The sequence below is a fragment of the Zea mays genome, chromosome 5 (assembly GCF_902167145.1).
Source record: "Zea mays cultivar B73 chromosome 5, Zm-B73-REFERENCE-NAM-5.0, whole genome shotgun sequence".
Classification (NCBI taxonomy): Eukaryota; Viridiplantae; Streptophyta; class Magnoliopsida; order Poales; family Poaceae; genus Zea; species Zea mays.
In genome coordinates this window covers 162,332,142-162,352,316 of record NC_050100.1, presented here as the reverse complement: position 1 = coordinate 162,352,316, position 20,175 = coordinate 162,332,142, and the positions used below count along the sequence as shown (strand labels likewise).

Below are 20,175 nucleotides of genomic sequence, written 5' to 3'. Positions count from 1 at the left end.
CAGAAAAATCTAGTGGTATATAATTAACAGTAAAAGCAATGAACAATTATAGGCCAGCACAACAGTTTTGACAAATTTAAAACATCCAATTGGACTACAAAGGAAGCACTATCCAGGCTCTATCTTGGCAAATGTAAAACAGAAAAATCTAGTGGTATATAATTAAAAGTAAACAAAAGGTGGTATAGACAGCAAAACACTACAGACAGATTAAATTGAATAGTCACCAAGCCCCAAACATCTATGAACTCAACCATGACAGATAACATACCCCAAATATATTGGATCCAACGGTTCTCCAGTAGAGGTTACATGGTGCTCATTATGTGTTTGGTTCGGTGTCAACGAGGGATGGGACGGGATCAATCCTGGGTTGACCTCGTCCCTTATTTTTTGAGGGATGGCCCCATCCACTATTTTTGAAGAATATTCTTTGACCCTGACTCTGGACCTCCAAACCAAACATGGGTCAAGTTAGAATGATCCCACCTTATCTCTCTTCATCCTTCCTCATCCATCCATCCAAACACTACCTTAATGGCATCATCACACATGATCTTATGATATGCTTCTTTGTTTCTTGACATTTGCTCAGTAATGCTATGTACCTTTGACAATCCTTCAGCCAGACACTATCTATAAACCTTTTCCAGCCATTTGACAACAAACATTGTCGAAGATTGAACTGCCTCTTCCAATTATAGCAATTAGTACTTCATTTTGGAGCATGAATTCCTCTAAATAACAAATGTGAACTCCTGGGATGCTCGCATTGCATCTGTCAGCTAGAAGTTTTTAAATTCTCCTGTTGTTCATATCTAAATGTCATTAATGCAACATAATAGAAAACTATGCTAGGCTTGCACAATTATGCTGCTTCTTAGCTCAGAAGATCGTTGGCCTCTGCCACAAAAAGCCATCAATGAAGACAGCATACATTTCAGAACGTAGCCATCCAAACTTTGGCATTAGCTCCAGGAATTTAGTTATTCATTCAACTACTCTTATTTAATAAATAATTGATTAGCATACTTGAATGTTACTTCATTTGGAGTGCAATTCTTTCTAAGCATCTCAGTGACAAGTTTCTCTGCATCTTTCCAGCGCTCAGCCCTACACAAACCCTTCAGTATAGAATTATAGGAAATGGTGTCAGGCTCACAAGGCATGGTGCTCAAGAACTTGAGGGCATCATCCAAACGACCTTGTTCAGAATAGCCGTTGATAAGAGCATTATATGTGAAAATATCCGGTGTAATTCCATACTTGGGCATTTGCTCATAAACATCAATTGCACGATTGACCAGTCCCTTTTGGCACAAGGAACTGATTAGTATATTGAATGTCACTTCATTTGGGAGACAATCTTCTGTGACCATATCAGCTATAAGCTCTCCAGCATCATCCCATCGTGCAGCCATACACAAACCCTTCAATGTAGCATTGTAGCTAAATATATCAGCCCTGCATGGCATGCTTCTGAACAAATCAAAGGCCATTTCATCAAGGCCTTGTTCAGAAAAGCCATTAATAAGGCTACTGTATGTGACAATATCAGGCATACATCTATATTTTGGCATGAGCTCAAACACCTCAATGGCATCCTTGACTTGTCCATTTTGGCATAGTGAATCGATGAGTATGTTAAAAGTCATTTCATTTATACGGCAATCCTTCTTTAACATCTTAGCCACAAGCTCCACAGCATCATACCATCGTTTGGCTTTACATAAACATTTCAACACAGCATTGAAGCTAATCGTGTCAGGCTTGCATAGCATGCTCTTTAGTAACTTGAGGGCATCATCTGCACGCGCTTGGTCAGAAAAACAGCTGATGATTGTGTTGTAACTGACAACATCAGGCATATATCCATACTTCTGCATTTGCTCAAGAACTTCAACCGCATATTCAACCAACCTGTTTTGGCATAAGGAATTGATCAGCGTACTAAATGTTGCATCATTTGGCGGGCAATCTTTCCTAACCATTTCAGCTATGAGCTCTCCAACTTCCTCCCATCGCCCAGCAATACATAAACCCTTCAATGCAGCATTATAACAAACCGTATTAGGCCTGCATAACATGGTGTTCAATAGCTTGAGTGCCTCATCTACACGCCCATGCTCTGAGAATCCATTAACCAGCGTACTGTATATGATAACATCAGGCGTGCACCCATACTTTGGCATTTGCTCAAGAAGCTCCACAGCTCGGTCAAGCAACCCATTTTGGCAGAAAGCACGGATCTGTGTGGCGAAGGTCACCTCATTCGGATGGCAACTGTTCCGGATCATCTCCCGCATGAGTTCCTCGGCCTGCTCCCACTGCTTAGCACAGCACAAGCCCTTCAACACGGTGTTGTAGGTGTAGGTGTCGGGCGCCACAGGCATGGAGGCGATGAGGCGCAGGGCATCGGCGAGGCGCCCGGAGCGGCAGTACCCGTCGATGAGGGCTGTGTAGGTAACTACGTTCGCGGTGCCAGATGCCCTAGCCGCCTCGACCACGCGCTCCGCGTCCCCGAGGCTGCCGTCGCGGCAGTAACCCGCGACGAGGGTGTTATGGGAGACGGCGTCGGCAGCACCAGAGGCCTTGAGCGCCTCAAGCACGCGCTCCGCGTCGGCGAGGCGGCGGCGGGCGCAGAGCTTTTTGATGAGGATGTTGCAGCTGATGACAGCCGGCGGCTCCGGCGCCGAGTCCGATGTCGCGGGCGTTGAGGAGGGACCGCCGAGGAGGAGACGCAGCGCGGCGTCGAGGTTGTCGAGCTCAACGAGGCGGCGGAGAGTGCGGCTGGCCACGCCGGGGCGCGGCGGAGCGCTCGGGTTTACCCAGATGGAGCCCACTCCGCCGTCACCGCGCCGCCCGGGTGCCGTAGTCCTGCTCCGATAGCCTTCCCTCCTTGTTGAAGCAGCAACAACCGCGGAGAGTCGGTGGTGGCGGGGCAGTCGGTGGGCGGCAGCTGCGGTGGGCGGCGGCGGCGTCTGCGAGGAAGAAGGGGAGACCATTCTTGGAATGCCCATGCTCGCCTATAAACTCAATGTTTCGTAGATAACCTAAAAGAAGTGTACGGCTTGGTCCAACGACAGTCCAAAGTCCAAACCGGTTGATGCCACGGAGGCACGGAGCCGGTAATCGATAGATCTGGTAATTGGTCGATCCGGTCGGTATTGATTGTTTGGTGTGTATGGATTTATTAAAAAATTGATCTGTACCAACTTAAATTGATTAATATTGACCAATTATAGCCACAAGTCACATTCTAATTAGTCCACATTATTTTAAAGTTAAAAAAAACAAAAGAATCTTCTTAATGTAGCCTATAAATAGAAGGGCATCCCTTACTCTTCGATTCACTCATACCGCTTCTTATTTTACTCCTCTTACTCTCGTTTTGCTCTACCAAACTACTTTCGTCATATCTTCCTCAGAATATTAAGATAACTGAAAATGAGGTACTTAATATTGAAAGTCGCCTAGAGGGGGTGGATAGACGGGAACTGAAATTTACAAACTTAAAACACAACTAAAAACCGGGGTTAGCGTTAGAATAAAAGTTAAGTCCGGGAGAGAGAGGGAAAACAAATCAACCAAGAAAATAAAGCGGATGACATGGTGATTTGTTTTACCGATGTTCGGTTCCAAAGAACCTAGTTCCCGTTGATATGGTCACAAAGACCGGGTCTCTTTCAACCCTTTCCCTTTCTCAAATGATCACTTAGATCGAGTGAGTTTTCTCCTTAATCAAACGGGTCACTTAGACCCCACAAGGACCACCACACAATTGGTGTCTCTTGCTGTCGGCGTTTCGAACCCGGGGGTCCCTGGACCGACGAGTAAATTGTCGCCGCGCGCCCCAGCCCAGATGGGTCGGCGCGAGACGGAGCGCGAAGGGGGGAAGAAGCCGGAGGGAGAAAGGCGTAAAAGGGGAAACCCACGACCTTCGTGTTTGTCCCGCGCCCAGGTCGGGTGCGCTTGCAGTAGGGGGTTACAAGCGTCCACGCGGGAGGGAGCGAGCGGCTTACGCGAGCGCCGTCCCGTCCTTCCCCGCGCGGCCAACCCTCTGTAAGAGGGCCCTGGACCTTCCTTTTATAGGTGTAAGGAGAGGATCTAGGTGTACAATGGGAGGTGTAGCAGTGTGCTAACGTGTCTAGCGGAGAAGAGCTAGTGCCCTAAGTACATGCCATCGTGGCAGCCGGAGAGGTTTTGGCACCCGGTTCGTGTGGTGTCGTGGCCGTCGGAGAAGCGCTGGAGCCTGGCGGAAGGACAGCTGTCGGGGCTGTCGCGCCCTTGCTGACGTCCCCTTGCTTCCGTAAGGGGGCTGAGAGCCGTCGTCGTCATAGAGCATGCGGGGCGCCATCATTACTTGTTTACCGGGGCGAGCCAGATGGGACGCCGGTCTTGTTCCCCATAGCCTGAGTTAGCTTGGGATAGGGTAATGATGGCGCCTCCTGTGACGTGGTCGGTCCGAGCCCTGGGTTGGGCGAGGTGGAGGCTCCTCCGAGGTCGAGGTCGAGTCTGTCTTCCAAGGCCGAGGTCGAGTCCGAGCCCCTGGGTCGGGCGAGGCAGAGACTGACGGCTGAGGCCAGGGCTGAGTCCGAGCCCTGGGGTCGGGCGAAGCGGAGTTCGTCGTCTTCTGGGGCTGAGCCCGAGTCCGAGCCCTGGGGTTGGGCGATGCGGAGTTCATCGTCTTCCGGGGCTGAGCCCGAGTCTGAGCCCTGGGGTCGGGCGAAGCGGAGTTCGTCGTCTTCCGGGGCTGAGCCCGAGTCCGAGCCCTGGGGTCGGGCGAAGCGGAGTTCGTCGTCTTCTGGGGCTGAGCCCGAGTCCGAGCCCTGGGGTCGGGCGATGCGGAGTTCGTCGTCTTCCGGGGCTGAGCCCGAGTCTGAGCCCTGGGTCGGGCGAGGCGGAGTTCGTTGTCTTCCGGGGCTGAGCCCGAGTCCGAGCCCTGGGTCGGGCGAGGCGGAGCTTCCTATGGCGCTCGAGGTCGGACTTGGCTGCTGTCAGCCGCACTCTGCCGAGTGGTGCAGCAGTCGGAGCGGCGCAGGCGGCGCTGTCCTTTTGTCAGGCCGGTCAGAGGAGCGGCGAAGTGACTGCGGTCACTTCGGCTCTGTTGACTGAAGGGCGCGCGTCAGGATAAAGGTGTCAGGCCACCTTTGCATTAAATGCTCCTGCGATTCGGTCGGTCGGCGCGGCGATCGGGCCAAGGTTGCTTCTTGGCGAAGACTGGGCCTCGGGCGAGCCGAAGGTGTGTCCGTTGCTTGAGGGGGCCCTCGGGCGAGACGTGAATCCTCCGGGGTCGGCTGCCCTTGCCCGAGGCTGGGCTCGGGCGAGGCGAGATCGTGTCCCTTGAGTGGACCGAGCCTTGACTTAATCGCACCCATCAGGCCTTTGCAGCTTTGTGCTGATGGGGGTTACCAGCTGAGATTAGGAGTCTTGGGGGTACCCCTAATTATGGTCCCCGACAGTAGCCCCCGAGCCTCGAAGGGAGTGTTAATACTCGCTTGGAGGCTTTTGTTGCACTTTTTTGCAAGGGGACCGGCCTTTCTCGGTTGCATTTTGTTCCAGTGGGTGCGCGCGAGCGCACCCGCCGGGTGTAGCCCCCGAGGCCTCGGAGGAGTAGTTTGACTCCTTCGAGGTCTTAATGCGTTTCACGATGCTTCGGCCGGTCTGGTTGTTCCCTCATGCGAGCTGGTCGTAGCCCGGGTGCACGGTCGGGTCCCAAGTTCTCGGGCTGGTATGTTGACGCTGTCAACGGTTTGGCCGGAGCTGGGTTTGCGAGAGCAGCCCCCGAGCCTCCGCACAGGGCGAGAGGACGGTCAAGGACAGACTCGACATTTTTACATATGCCCATGCGTCGCCTTTCCGCAAGGAGGAGGGGGGAAAAGCGCCATGTTGCCCTTGGAGGGCGCCGAACATGGTGTCTCCAGTGAGCTGCTAACAGGTAATCCGAGTGGACGCTCGTGCCCCATTTGTTAGGGGTCGGCTAGAGGCCCGGAGGCGCGCTCCAAAAGTACCTGCGGGTGATCTGCCGGACCTGGTCCCCTTTTGACGGGGTCCGAGGGCTCGATGCCTCCCTCTGATGGGATTCCGTTACGAGATCGTTCCCGCTGGTCTCGGAAATGTCCTAGGGTACCTCGGGAGCGTAGCCCGAGCCTTGGTTATGTATCAAACGTACCCAGGGTCATCCCTCGCTCTACCGTCTAAGGCGGCTGTGAACCCATCGAGGGCCAGCCTACGAACCCCTGATCAGTAGTGGGCGCGGAGCCCGAGTGGCCTGAGGCGGGCGTTGAACCCTTCCGGGGGGCCGGCCTTCGAACCTCTGACCAGTAGTGGGCGCGGAGCCCGAGCGCTCTGAGGCGGCTGTTGAACCCCTCCGAGGGGCCAGCCTTCGAACCTCTGATCAGTAGGGGGCTCGGGGCACGTTTCCTTCGCGGAGAAGGATCCCTTTCAGGGTATCCCCTTTCCCGGTCCCTGTTGTAAGAGAGAGAAAGAGGAAAAGGAAAAGGATACGAAATCAAAATGACGTGGCACACCTTTTTTGACGCGGTCGTTATGGTGAAGGCGAAGCGTCGCCCGCTTCTCCTGCCAAAGGTGCCGCCTGTCCCGCCGCAGAGTTAATGCGACGGGGCGAGTGGTTCGCGGGGCAGCCGTTGCGCGTGCGCGAGCCGTTCGAGGAACGGAACACGGGCGCGCCGTCTTCACGCCGTGGGAGAGGGTTCTCTCGCTGTCCCATGAGGGGACGTGAGCTTGGCTGACGACGTGACCGCTGCTTCCGCCCGCCTGCCACCGCCATTACTGCCGGCCCATTTTTGGCCGCATCGACCATCGCGCCTTCTCCCGCGGCTGACTGGCCTGTGACCAATGCACCTGGCTGGCACTTTTGGGTCATACGCAGGGTTGCCTCGAGTCGCGGTACTGGTTCCACAGTCGAGGAGGCGCGGTAGTGGCGCGAGGGGCGGTGCAGTTGCTCGCACGTAGCAACCGGCGCGCCGGTTGCATGACGTGTGGGCCTGGGCCTCCATGCTGGGCGCGTTGGAGTTGAAGGGGTGCGCCCACTTGGCGCGTTGCATGCCGACTGCATGGCTGTCCGCCCTTTCACCCGCTAGTCTGGGCGAAAGTGGAGGAATGCTTGTAACCGCTGGGCAGTTGCATGCACCGCGCGCGGCGGTTTGGCTTCTTCTGCCTTGGGCCAGCTTGCATGACGCGTGGGACCCAGCCCCCATGTCGTAGGGGGAGGACCTTGGAGCGTGTTGGAGAAGACTCAGCCCGCGATGGCTGAGGACGCAAGTGGGGAGAGTTGCCTTTAAAAGGAGGGTGACCCCCTTGATAGGCGACCATGTCTTCGCGCTCCCTTATGCATCGCGTCTTTCCACCTTCCGAGCCCCCGGATGGGGAACACCCGCAATCCTTCCGCCTTGTCGTTGGAGGAACGCAACTTCGTGGAAGTTGGTACCTTTCAGCCATCGTTCGGCTTCAAGGATTTTCATCAGGCAGCCCGGCCGCACCCCCTCGCAGGTGGTCACCCAAGACGGTGACCACCAGCTCCTGGGTGGGGAGAAGCAAGTCGGGCTACGGCCTCTGCCCCTCCCTCAGCTTCAAGGATGTTCATCATCAGTGCTGGGGAGGGGAGTGCGCCGAGTTGGGGTCGGTCTCCGCGCGGGCAGCGGCCCGCTCCTTCCCTCAGCGATCGGGGGGAAGGCCGTTCGCCGTTCGTGGCGCTGGCAGCTGCCGCGTGTCCGGCTCTCCGGTCCGGGTGGCTTCGGCGCCGCTTCCGGTGCCACCTTCCGCCGCGGCAGCCGGAAGAGGTTTCTTCGCCGACGAGATAGTCGGTGCCGCCCGTGGACTGACCTCCAACTCTACGGCCTTCTGCTCGTCCTTGCCTCTCGAGTGAGGGCGTGGGTGAGGGCCTTATGGCAGCAGCATCCGCCCTGAGGTCATCGCTGCTGCTGTTCGGCCCCTCGGAGCAGAAGTTGTCGTCGTCGCTGTTGGAGCGGGCGGCGGCGAGCCACCCGTCGGCCTTCTGTTGCTCTATAGGCCCTCCAATCGTGTGGGGTTGTTCGTGCCTGCGGAGGTGGAACCGGAGTTCCATTTGTAATGGCACCTTGAGTGCCGGTGTTTTGTTCATTGTGGCTGTCGGGGCCTGAACATGTATGTATTTTCGGCACGGAGCCGTGTTTTTTCCTCATTTCGAGCACTAAGACTCGCCTGTCGGCTATCTGAACCGCTTCATCAAGCGTGAGTCGCCTCGTGCGAAGGTGACAAGTGAGGTATCCGTATCCCGGAGGCATAGGAGTCCCTCGGCTCGGTCGGCCTTGCTGTCCGAGGCTTCTCTTGCCTAGTTAAAGGGACCCTCGGCCGCTCTTCGATGAGCCGAAGCCGGAGGTAGCGGTGTCAGCACGGACAGAGGCAGAGTTGGCTCGAAAAGAAGATTTGGTCGGCCGGAGCCTGGCTGGGTCGTCCACTGGCGGGACCGACGCCGGAGTTGAGTCACCGATGCCACGGGCCGGGCTGATGTCCTCGGGAGACAGCTGGCTGAGGCTTCAGGGTGTCCGACCGAGCCGTCTGCTCGAGCTGGATTCCTGAAGAAGACCCCGCCGGCGATGGTCCGGGCGTGGTGCTGATGTCGTCCTTCGGGGTGGAGATCCTCCGACCGCGTCGCCGTCCGAGGCTAGGCCGGACTTTGCCGAAGGTGTAGTTGACGCCGAGGGTGCTGCTGCTCCCTTCAACTGTCAATGTCCGAGCCTGCAGGATCGGGTTATCTTGTAGTGTGTGTATGTTTTCTACGGCCGCCGAGGCCCAAACACACTGTCGTCGTGTTGTAAAGCTGTGTTCCTTTTCCTCTTGTTTCGAGTATCTGGACTTATTTGTTGGTAACAGAATTGTTTGTCCGAGCGAGAGTTATTTTTCACGGAAGGTGATGAGTGAGGTATCCGTATCCCGGAGGCGTAGGAATCCCTCGGCTCGGTCGGCCTTGCCGCTTACGTGTACTCTTACTCGTCCATAGGGTTTTGTCACCGACGTAGTCGAGAAGGCCCAAAAAATCGTTTCGGCAGAGGAGTTTTCGAGCGTGAAGACTTGTTCGGTCCGCGGAATCACCTATCCGAGCGTGAGTTACTTATCGCAGAAGGTGATGAGTAAGGTATCCGTATCCCGGAGGCGTAGGAGTCCCTCGGCTCGGTCAGCCTTGGCTGCTTACGTGTACTTCGTCGTTTTCAGGATCCACTTTCGAAGTAGTCAAAAAGCACGAAAGACATTCTGACAGAAAAGATCTTTTTTCGAGGAAAATTTTGACGCAGAGGGGGTTCACCCCTTTTAGCCCCGAGGGAGGGTCGGGCTTTGCCGAGGCAAGGCTGACCCTTCCTTGATGACTAGACTTTGTGTGTGAACGAGGTGTATGAACGACTTGAAAGCATCTTAAGGGTAGAAGCGACGTAGCTGTCGGATGTTCCAAGCGTTGCTGTAGACCTCGCCTTGACTGTTGGCCAGCTTGTACGTCCCGGGCTTTAGAACCTTGGTGACGATGAACGGCCCTTCCCAGGGAGGCGTGAGCTTGTGCCGCCCTCGGGCGTCTTGTCGCAGCCGAAGCAACAGGTCGCCCACCTGGAGGTCTCGGGACCGAACCCCTCAGGCTTGGTAGCGTCGCAGGGACTGCTGGTACCGCGCCGAGTGCAGTAAGGCCATGTCCCGAGCCTCTTCCAGCTGGTCCAGTGAGTCTTCTCGATTAGCTCGATTGCTTTGGTCGGCGTAGGCCCTCGTCCTCGGGGAACCGTATTCTAAGTCTGTGGGCAAGATGGCCTCGGCCCCATATACTAGAAAGAACGGTGTGAAGCCCGTGGCTCGGCTCGGTGTTGTCCTTAGACTCCAGACCACCGAAGGGAGCTCCTTCATCCATCGCTTGCCAAACTTGTTGAGGACGTCGTAGATCCGCGGCTTGAGCCCTTGCAGGATCATGCCGTTGGCACGCTCTACTTGCCCATTCGTCATGGGGTGAGCCACGGCGGCCCAGTCCACCCGGATGTGGTGATCCTCGCAGAAGTCCAGGAACTTTCTGCCGGTGAACTGGGTGCCGTTGTCGGTGATGATGGTGTTCGGGACCCCAAAGCGATGGATGATGTTGGTGAAGAACGCCACCGCCTGTTCGGACCTGATGCTGTTTAGGGGTCGGACCTCGATCCACTTGGAGAATTTGTCGATGGCGACCAACAGGTGCGTGTAGCCCCCGGGTGCCTTCTGCAAGGGGCCGACGAGGTCCAGACCCCACACAGCAAACGGCCAGGTGATGGGTATGGTCTGCAGAGCCTGAGCGGGCAGGTGGGTCTGCCTTGCATAGAATTGACACCCTTGGCAGGTGCAGACAATTCTAGTGGTGTCGGCCACCGCGGTCGGCCAGTAGAAGCCTTGTCGAAAGGCGTTTCCAACAAGGGCTCGAGGTGCTGCGTGATGGCTGCAAGCCCCCGAGTGTATCTCTTGTAAGAGCTCCTGACCTTCGGCGATGGAAATGCATCGCTGGAGGATGCCTGAGGGGCTGCGGTGGTAGAGCTCCTTCCCATCTCCCAGCAAGATGAACGACTTGGCGCGCCGCGCCAACCGCCGAGCTTCGGCTCGATCGAGGGGTAGCTCTCCTCGGTGGAGATATTGCAGGTACGGGGTCTGCCAGTTTCGATTAGGCGTGACCCCGCTCCACTCCTCCTCGACGCGCAGTGCCTCACCCTCGGGGGCCGAGGGTGCCTCGGGCTGAGCCGAGGGTGCCTCGGACTGAGCCGAGGGTGCCTCGGGCTGGGCCGAGGCCTTCTCGGGCTCGGGCGTGTCGTCGGTCTTGACGGAGGGTTGATGCAGGTCTCGGGAGAAGACGTCCGGGGGAACCGTTGTTCGCCCCGAGGCTATTTTAGCCAGCTCGTCCGCAGTCTCGTTGTAGCGTCGGGCGATGTGGTTGAGCTCGAGCCCGTAGAACTTGTCTTCGAGGCGCAGAACCTCATCGCAGTAGGCTTCCATCTTCGGGTCGCGGCAGTGGGAGTTCTTCATGACTTGGTCGATGACGAGCTGCGAGTCACCGCGAGCGTCGAGGCGTCGGACCCCTAGCTCGATGGCGATGCGCAACCCGTTGACCAGAGCCTCGTACTCGGCCACATTGTTGGACGCCGGGAAATGGAGGCGTAGCACGTAGCGTAGGTGCTTCCCGAGGGGCGAGATGAAGAGCAGGCCCGCGCCTGCTCCTGTCTTCATCAGCGACCCGTCGAAAAACATGGTCCAGAGTTCTGGTTGGATCAGAGCTATTGGGAGCTGGGTGTCGACCCATTCAGCCACAAAGTCCGCCAAGACCTGGGACTTGGTGGCCTTCCGAGGGGCGAACGAGATCGTCTCGCCCATGATTTCCACCGCCCACTTTGCAATTCTACCCGAGGCCTCTCGGCACTGGATGATCTCCCCCAGGGGGAAGGATGACACCACAGTTACCGGATGAGACTCGAAGTAGTGTCGCAACTTCCGCCGCGTCAGGATCACCGCGTACAACAGCTTCTGAATTTGTGGGTAGCAGATCTTGGTCTCGGACAATACTTCACTGATGAAGTAGACTGGTCTCTGGACGGGCAATGCATGCCCCTCTTCTCGTCTCTCAACCACGATCGTGGCGCTAACCACCTGAGTGGTAGCGGCGACGTAGATCAAGAGGGCTTCTCCGGCAGCGGGGGGCACCAAGATGGGCGCGTTCGTGAGGAGCGCCTTCAGGTTCCCGAGGGCTTCCTTGGCCTCAGGGGTCCAAGTGAAGCACTCGACCTTTCTTAAGAGGCGGTACAGAGGCAGGCCTCTTTCGCCGAGGCGCGAGATGAAACGGCTCAGAGCCGCAAGGCATCCCGTGACCCTCTGTACGCCTTTCAAGTCCTTGATGGGCCCCATGCTGGTGATGGCCGCGATCTTCTCCAGGTTGGCCTCGATGCCCCGCTCGGAGACGATGAACCCCAAGAGCATGCCTCGGGGGACCCCGAAGACACACTGCTCGGGATTGAGCTTTACGCCTTTCGCCTTGAGACATCGGAATGTCGCTCCAAGGTCGGAAAGGAGGTCGGAGGCTTTCCTCGTCTTGACTACGATGTCATCGACGTAGGCCTCGACCGTTCGGCCAATGTGTTCGCCGAACACGTGGTTCATGCACCTTTGGTATGTCGCACCCGCATTCCTCAAACCGAACGGCATGGTAACATAGCAGTACATGCCGAAAGGTGTGATGAAAGAAGTCGCGAGCTGGTCGGACTCTTTCATCCTGATTTGGTGATACCCTGAGTAGGCATCGAGGAAAGACAGGGTTTCGCACCCAGCAGTGGAATCCATGATTTGATCGATGCGAGGCAGAGGATAGGGAACTTTCGGACATGCTTTGTTTAGACCAGTGTAGTCTACACACATCCGCCATTTCCCTCCTTTCTTTCTCACAAGCACAAGGTTGGCAAGCCATTCGGGATGGAATACCTCTTTGACGAACCATGCCGCCATTAGCTTGTGGATCTCCTTGCCTATGGCTCTGTGCTTTTCTTCGTCGAATCGGCGCAGAGGCTGCTTCACGGGTCGGGCTCCAGCTCGGATATCCAGCGAGTGCTCGGCGACATCCCTCGGTATGCCGGGCATGTCCGAGGGACTCCACGCGAAGACGTCGGCGTTTGCGCGGAGAAAGTCGACGAGCACTGCTTCCTATTTGGGATCGAGCTCAGAGTCGATCTGGATCTGCTTGGAGGCGTCGTTGCTCGGGTCGAGAGGGACGGATTTAACCGTCTCCTCTGGCTCGAAGTTGCCGGCGTGGTGCTTCACGTCTGGCGCCTCCTTAGAGAGGCTCTCCAGGTCGGCGATGAGGGCCTCGAATTCGGCGAGGGCCTCGGCGTACTCCACGCACTCCACGTCGCATTCGTACGCGTGTCGGTACGTGGGGCCGACGGTGATGACCCCGTTGGGGCCCGACATCTTGAGCTTGAGGTAGGTGTAGTTGGCGACGGCCATGAACTTGGCGTAGCATGGCCTCCCCAGCACTGCGTGGTAGGTTCCTTGAAACCCGACCACTTCGAACGTGAGGGTCTCCCTTCGGAAGTTGGAGGGTGTCCCGAAGCAGACGGGTAGATCGAGTTGTCCGAGGGGTTGGACGCGCTTCCTGGGGATGATCCCGTGAAAAGGCGCAGCGCCTGCCCGGACCGAGGACAGATCGATCCGCAGGAGCCCGAGGGTCTCGGCGTAGATGATGTTGAGGCTGCTGCCTCCGTCCATGAGGACCTTGGTGAGCCTGACGTTGCCGATGACGGGGTCGACAACGAGCGGGTATTTCCCCGGGCTCGGCACGCGGTCGGGGTGGTCGTCTTGGTCGAAGGTGATGGGCTTGTCGGACCAGTCTAGGTAGACTGGTGTCGCCACCTTTACCGAGCAGACCTCCCGACGCTCTTGCTTGAGGTGCCGAGCTGAGGCGTTCGCCACTCGCCCACCGTAGATCATGTAGCAGTCGTGGACCTCGGGGAACTCTCCTGCCTTGTGATTTTCCTTCTTATCGTCGTCGCGAGCCCTGCCACCCTCCGCGGGTGGCCCGGCCTTGTGAAAGTGGCGCCGAAGCATGGCGCACTCCTCAAGGGTGTGCTTGACGGGCCCCTGATGATAGGGGCACGACTCTTTGAGCATCTTGTCGAAGAGATTGGCACCTCCGGGAGGTTTCCGAGGGTTCTTGTACTCGGCGGCGGCGACAAGGTCCGCGTCGGCGGCGTCGCGTTTCGCTTGCGACTTCTTCTTGCCTTTCTTCTTGGTGCCGCGCTGAGTTGACGCCTTGGGTACATCTTCCGGTAGGCGGCCCTGGGGCTGCTTGTCCTTCCGGAAGATGGCCTCAACCGCCTCCTGGCCAGAGGCAAACTTGGTGGCGATGTCCATCAGCTCGCTCGCCCTGGTGGGGGTCTTGCGACCCAGCTTGCTCACCAGGTCGCGGCAGGTGGTGCCGGCGAGGAACGCGCCGACGACATCCGAATCGGTGACGTTGGGCAGCTCGGTGCGCTGCTTCGAGAATCGCCGGATGTAGTCCCGGAGAGACTCCCCTGGCTGCTGGCGGCAGCTTCGGAGATCCCAGGAGTTCCCTGGGCGCACGTACATGCCCTGGAAATTGTCGGCGAAGGCTTGGACCAGGTCGTCCTAGTTGGAGATCTGCCCCGGAGGCAGGTGCTCCAGCCAGGCTCGAGCGGTGTCGGAGAGGAACAGGGGGAGGTTGCGGATGATGAGGTTGTCATCGTCCGTTCCACCCAGGTGGCAGGCCAGCCGGTAGTCCGCGAGTCACAGTTCCGGTCTCGTCTCCCCCGAGTACTTTGTGATAGTAGTCGGGGTTCGGAACCGGGTCGGGAACGGCGCCCGTCGTATGGCGCGGCTGAAAGCCTGCGGACCGGGTGGTTCGGGCGAGGGACTCCGATCCTCCCCGCTGTCGTAGCGTCCCCCACGCTTGGGGTGGTAGCCTCAGCGCACCCTCTCGTTGAGGTGGGTTCGACGGTTGCAGTGAGGGTGTTCGTTGCCGAGGCGAACCAGGGCCGCAGGCGCTGTGTTGCGCGTGCGCCCGGTGTGGACCGAGGCTTCCCGCATGAATCGGGAAGTCGTGGCGCGATGTTCCGAGGGGTACCCCTGCCTTCGGGAGGCAGAGCTTTTGGCCCGTCGGACCGCGGCATCCTCCAGGAGATTCTTGAGCTCTCCCTAGATACGCCGCCCTTTGGTGGTTGATGGCTCCGGCATCGCGCAGAGAAGTATTGCCGCTGCAACCAGGTTCTGGCCGACCCCACTGGAAACCGGTGGCGGCCTTACCCTGACATCGTCGGTGATGCGGTGCTGGATGCCCTGGGGTAGATGACACACTTCTCCGGCCGGAGGTTGGCCCGCCCATTCCTGCCCAGTGTCCCGGCGGAACGGCTTAAGTGTTCCTGCTCCCTCGTCGAGCCTGGCCTGCATCTCGCGGATTTGCTCGAGCTGTGGGTCCTGACCCCCCGCCGGGACGGGGACCACAGCTAGCTCCCGAAGGATGTCAACGCGAGGCACAGGCCTAGGGGGATCACCGTTCTCCGGTATACCAAGATGGTTGCCTTCGTCGGGACCCCCTAGATCGACGTGGAAACATTCACGACTTGGGCCGCAGTCCTCGTCGCCGAGGCTGCGGCTACCGTCGGAACAGTCGGAAAGGCAGTAGTCGCATGCGGTCATAAAGTCCCGCATGGCACTGGGGTTACCAAGTCCGGAGAAATCCCAACTAAAGTCGGGCTCGTCATCTTCCTTGGAACCCGAGGGCCCGTAGGTCGAGACGGCCGTCAGCCGGTCCCAGGGTGACCACATACGACACCCCAGAGGGTTTGGACTCGCCTCTATGAGAGCGTCCACCAAAGCAAAGTCGCTTGGTGGGTCGAGGCTGAATCCAAAAGGCACGAGATGGGAATCGGTCGGTACCTCTTGGTCGACGGGCGGTGACGAAGTCACGTCAGGGGTAGACTGCACCGTCGTCTCAGGTACGAGGGTGACGCCCAGCAAGTCCTTTGCGAGCGTGATGGCGTCGTCCGTTTGCTTGGGGTTGGCGTGTTGCGGGGAGACGGCGCTCGTCTTCATCTCAGACGCGAGGTCGATGCCCGACGTGCCCCCCATTGGGGCGCCAACGCCGTTGACTCGCTCGACAGCCGACGAGGTGCCGCCTCCTGCTTGGCCTTGGTTGCCTCGCCTCCTCCTCCGTCGACGGGGGAGGGGACGGGACAAGCCCGAATGTTGTTATTCCACCACGTGGGGAAGACGTCGTCGATTCCGCTGCCGGCGGGCGGGTTGTCGGCCGCCATTGTCGCTGTCGCGCGGCGGGGGAAGGAGTATCATGTCGTAGCTGCCGTCGAGGGACATGAACTCAAGACTCCTGAAACGGAGCATCGTCCCGGGTTGGAAAGGTTGCTGGAGACTGCCCATCTAGAGCTTGACGGGAAGCTATTCGTCAACACGCAGCAGGCCCCTACCTGGCGCGCCAACTGTCGGCGTTTCGAACCCAGGGGGTCCCTGGACCGACGAGTAAATTGTCGCCGCGTGCCCCAGCCCAGATGGGTCGGCGCGAGACGGAGCGCGAAGGGGGGAAGAAGCAAGAGGGAGACAGGCGTAAAAGGGGAAACCCGCGGCCTTCGTGTTTGTCCCGCGCCCAGGTCGGGTGCGCTTGCAGTAGGGGGTTACAAGCGTCCACACGGGAGGGAGCGAGCGGCTTACGCGAGCGCGGTCCCGTCCTTCCCCGCGCGGCCAACCCTCTGTAAGAGGGCCCTGGACCTTCCTTTTATAGGCGTAAGGAGAGGGTCCAGGTGTACAATGGGAGGTGTAGTAGTGTGCTAACGTGTCTAGCGGAGAAGAGCTAGTGCCCTAAGTACATGCCATCGTGGCAGCCGGAGAGGTTTTGGCACCCGGTTCGTGTGGTGTCGTGGCCGTCGGAGGAGCGCTGGAGCCTGGCGGAAGGACAGCTGTCGGGGCTGTCGCGTCCTTGCTGACGTCCCCTTGCTTCCGTAAGGGGGCTGAGAGCCGCCGTCGTCATAGAGCATGTGGGGCGCCATCATTACTTGTTTACCGGGGCGAGCCAGATGGGACGCCGGTCTTGTTCCCCATAGCCTGAGTTAGCTTGGGATAGGGTAATGATGGCGCCTCCTGTGACGTGGTCGGTCCGAGCCCTGGGTTGGGCAAGGTGGAGGCTCCTCCGAGGTCGAGGTCGAGTCTGTCTTCCAAGGCCGAGGTCGAGTCCGAGCCCCTGGGTCGGGCGAGGCGGAGACTGTCGGCTGAGGCCAGGGCTGAGTCCAAGCCCTGGGGTCGGGCGAAGCGGAGTTCGTCGTCTTCCGGGGCTGAGCCCGAGTCTGAGCCCTGGGGTCGGGCGATGCGGAGTTCATCGTCTTCCGGGGCTGAGCCCGAGTCCGAGCCCTGGGGTCGGGCGAAGCGGAGTTCGTCGTCTTCCGGGGCTGAGCCCGAGTCCGAGCCCTGGGGTCGGGCGAAGCGGAGTTCGTCGTCTTCCGGGGCTGAGCCCGAGTCCGAGCCCTGGGGTCGGGCGATGCGGAGTTCGTCGTCTTCCGGGGCTGAGCCCGAGTCCGAGCCCTGGGTCGGGCGAGGCGGAGTTCGTCGTCTTCCGGGGTTGAGCCCGAGTCCGAGCCCTGGGTCGGGCGAGGCGGAGCTTCCTATGGCGCTCGAGGCCGGACTTGGCTGCTGTCAGCCGCACTCTGCCGAGTGGCGCAGCAGTCGGAGCGGCGCAGGCAGCGCTGTCCTTTTGTCAGGCCGGTCAGAGGAGCGGCGAAGTGACTGCGGTCACTTCGGCTCTGTTGACTGAAGGGCGCGCGTCAGGATAAAGGTGTCAGGCCACCTTTGCATTAAATGCTCCTGCGATTCGGTCGATCGGCACGGCGATCGTGCCAAGGTTGCTTCTTGGCGAAGACTGGGCCTCGGGCGAGCCGAAGGTGTGTCCGTTGCTTGAGGGGGCCCTCGGGTGAGACGTGAATCCTCCGGGGTCGGCTGCCCTTGCCCGAGGCTGGGCTCGGGCGAGGCGAGATCGTGTCCCTTGAGTGGACTGAGCCTTGACTTAATCGCACCCATCAGGCCTTTGCAGCTTTGTGCTGATGGGGGTTACCAGCTGAGATTAGGAGTCTTGGGGGTACCCCTAATTATGGTCCCCGACACTTTCTTTGATTACAAGTGCTTGAAGAACAATAATGGGGAAGAAGAAAGCGATCTAAGAACAAGAGCTCAAAGAACACGAGCAAAACTCTCTCTTTAGTCACTAGGCGTTTGGAGTGTATTTGGGACTTGGAGAGGCTTTGATTCTTTTGAATTGTGTCTTGTATTGATTGCACTAGCTCTTGTATATTGAATGAGATGTCTGAAAAACTTGGATACTTGGAGTGGTGGTGGTTGGGGGTATTTATAGCCCCAACCACCAATTCAACCGTTGGGAAGGCTGTCTGTCGATGGGCGCATCGGACAGTCCGGTGCGCCACCAGACACTGTCCGGTGCGCCAGCCACATAACCCAACCGTTAGGGTTCTGACGGTTTCGATTGTTGGAGCTCTGACATCTTGGGGCACCGGACAGTCCAGTGCCGCACCGGACAGGCACTGTTCACTGTCCGGTGCGCCTTCTGTGGCTGCTCTGACTCTGCGCGAACTGTCTGTGCACTGTAGCGCTTTTGCAGGTGTCCGTTGGAGTCGACCGTTGCGCTAGAGCCGTTGCTCCGGTGGCACACCGGACAGTCCGGTGAATTATAGCGGAGCGGCTCTCCAGAAACCCGAAGGTGGCAAGTTTGAAGTCGTACGGCCCTGGGCACCGGACACTGTCCGGTGGCACACCGGAAAGTCCAGTGCGCCAGACCAGGGTTCTCTTCGGTTTCTTTTGCTCCTTTCTTTTGAACCCTAACTTGGACCCTTTTATTGGTTTATGTTGAACCTTTAGCACCTGTAGAATATATAATCTAGAGCAAACTAGTTAGTCCAACTATTTGTGTTGGGCATTCAACCACCAAAATCATTTAGGAAAAGGTTTAAGTCATATTTCCCTTTCAATCTCCCCATTTTTGGTGATTGATGCCAACACAAACCAAAGAAAATATATAAGTGCAGAATTGAACTAGTTTGCATAGGGTAAGTGCAAAGGTTGCTTGGAATTAAACTAATTTATACTTACACTAGATATGCATGGATTGTTTTCTTTCTTTTAACATTTTGGACCACATTTGCATCACTTGTTTTGTTTTTGCAAATCTTTTTGGAAAATCTTTTCAAAGTCTTTTTGCAAATAGTTAAAGGTATAGGAATAAGATTTCGAGAAGCATTTTCAAGATTTGAAATTTTCTCCCCCTGTTTCAAATGCTTTTCCTTTGACTTAAACAAAACTCCCCCTGGATGAAATTCTCCTCTTAGTGTTCAAGAGGGTTTTACCAATTGGAAGAAGATAAATATTTTTAGATACCAATTTTGAAAAAAATTATAATCAATTGGAAAACATATCAATTTTGAAATATGTCTATTAAGAGTTTTCATCATAAGATACCAGTTGAGAAGACAAATATAAATCGTTATTTTCAAAAATTGGTGGTGTTGTCCTTTTGCTTTGGGCTAATACTCTCTCCCCCTTTAGCATTAATCGCCAAAAAACGGAGACCTTGTAAGCCCTTTTACTTTCTCCCCCATTGGTACATGTAACTATGAGTGAAGATTATACCAATGTGGTGTGGAGTGACGGCGAAGGGTAAATGATACCGGTAGAGTGGAGTGGAAGCCTTGTCTTCGCCGAAAACTCCATTTCCCTTTCAATCTATGACTTAGTATAGAAATGCACTTGAAAACACATTTGTCGTAGTCATGAAAGAGATATGATCAAGGGTATATAAATGAGCTATGTATGCAAAGTTTCAATCAAAGTTCTGAGAATTAAGAATGTTTAGCTCATTCCTAAGTTTGGTAAAGGTTTTCTCATCTAATGGCTTGGTGAAGATATCGGCTAATTGTTCTTTGGTGCTAACATAAGCTATCTCGATATCCCCCCTTTGTTGGTGATCCCTCAAAAAGTGATACCGAATGGCTATGTGCTTAGTGCGACTGTGTTCAACGGGGTTATCTGCCATGCGGATTGCACTCTCATTGTCACATAGGAGAGGGACTTTGCTCAATTTGTAGCCATAGTCCCTGAGGGTTTGCCTCATCCAAAGCAATTGGGCGCAACAATGGCCTGCGGCAATATACTAGGCTTCGGCGGTAGAAAGAGCTACTGAGTTTTGTTTCTTTGAAGCCCAAGACACCAGGGATCTTCTCAGAAACTGACAAGTCCCTGATGGGCTCTTCCTATCAAATTTACACCCTGCCCAATCAGCATCTGAATAACCTATTAAATCAAAAGTGGATCCCTTGGGGTACCAAAGTCCAAACTTAGGTGTATAGACTAAATATCTCATGATTCTTTTCACGGCCCTAAGGTGAACTTCCTTAGGATCGGCTTGGAACCTTGCACACATGCATACGGAAAGCATAATATCCGGTCGAGATGCACATAAATAAAGTAAAGATCCTATCATCGACCGGTATACCTTTTGATGTACGGATTTACCTCCCGTGTCGAGGTCGAGATGCTCATTTGTTCCCATGGGTGTCTTGATGGGTTTGGCATCCTTCATTCCAAACTTGTTAAGTATGTCTTGAATGTACT

General features: G+C 56.5%; 1 protein-coding gene across 1 annotated transcript; it reads right to left on the bottom strand.

Moving 5' to 3' along the window:
* Positions 1-970: 970 nt before the first annotated feature.
* Positions 971-2,816, bottom strand: LOC100381738 (uncharacterized). Its single transcript, NM_001174543.1, has one exon. It carries the CDS (start codon positions 2,391-2,393, stop codon positions 1,005-1,007), a length of 1,389 nt encoding a protein of 462 aa, NP_001168014.1. The 5' UTR covers positions 2,394-2,816; the 3' UTR covers positions 971-1,004.
* Between the last annotated feature and the right edge of the window lie 17,359 nt (positions 2,817-20,175).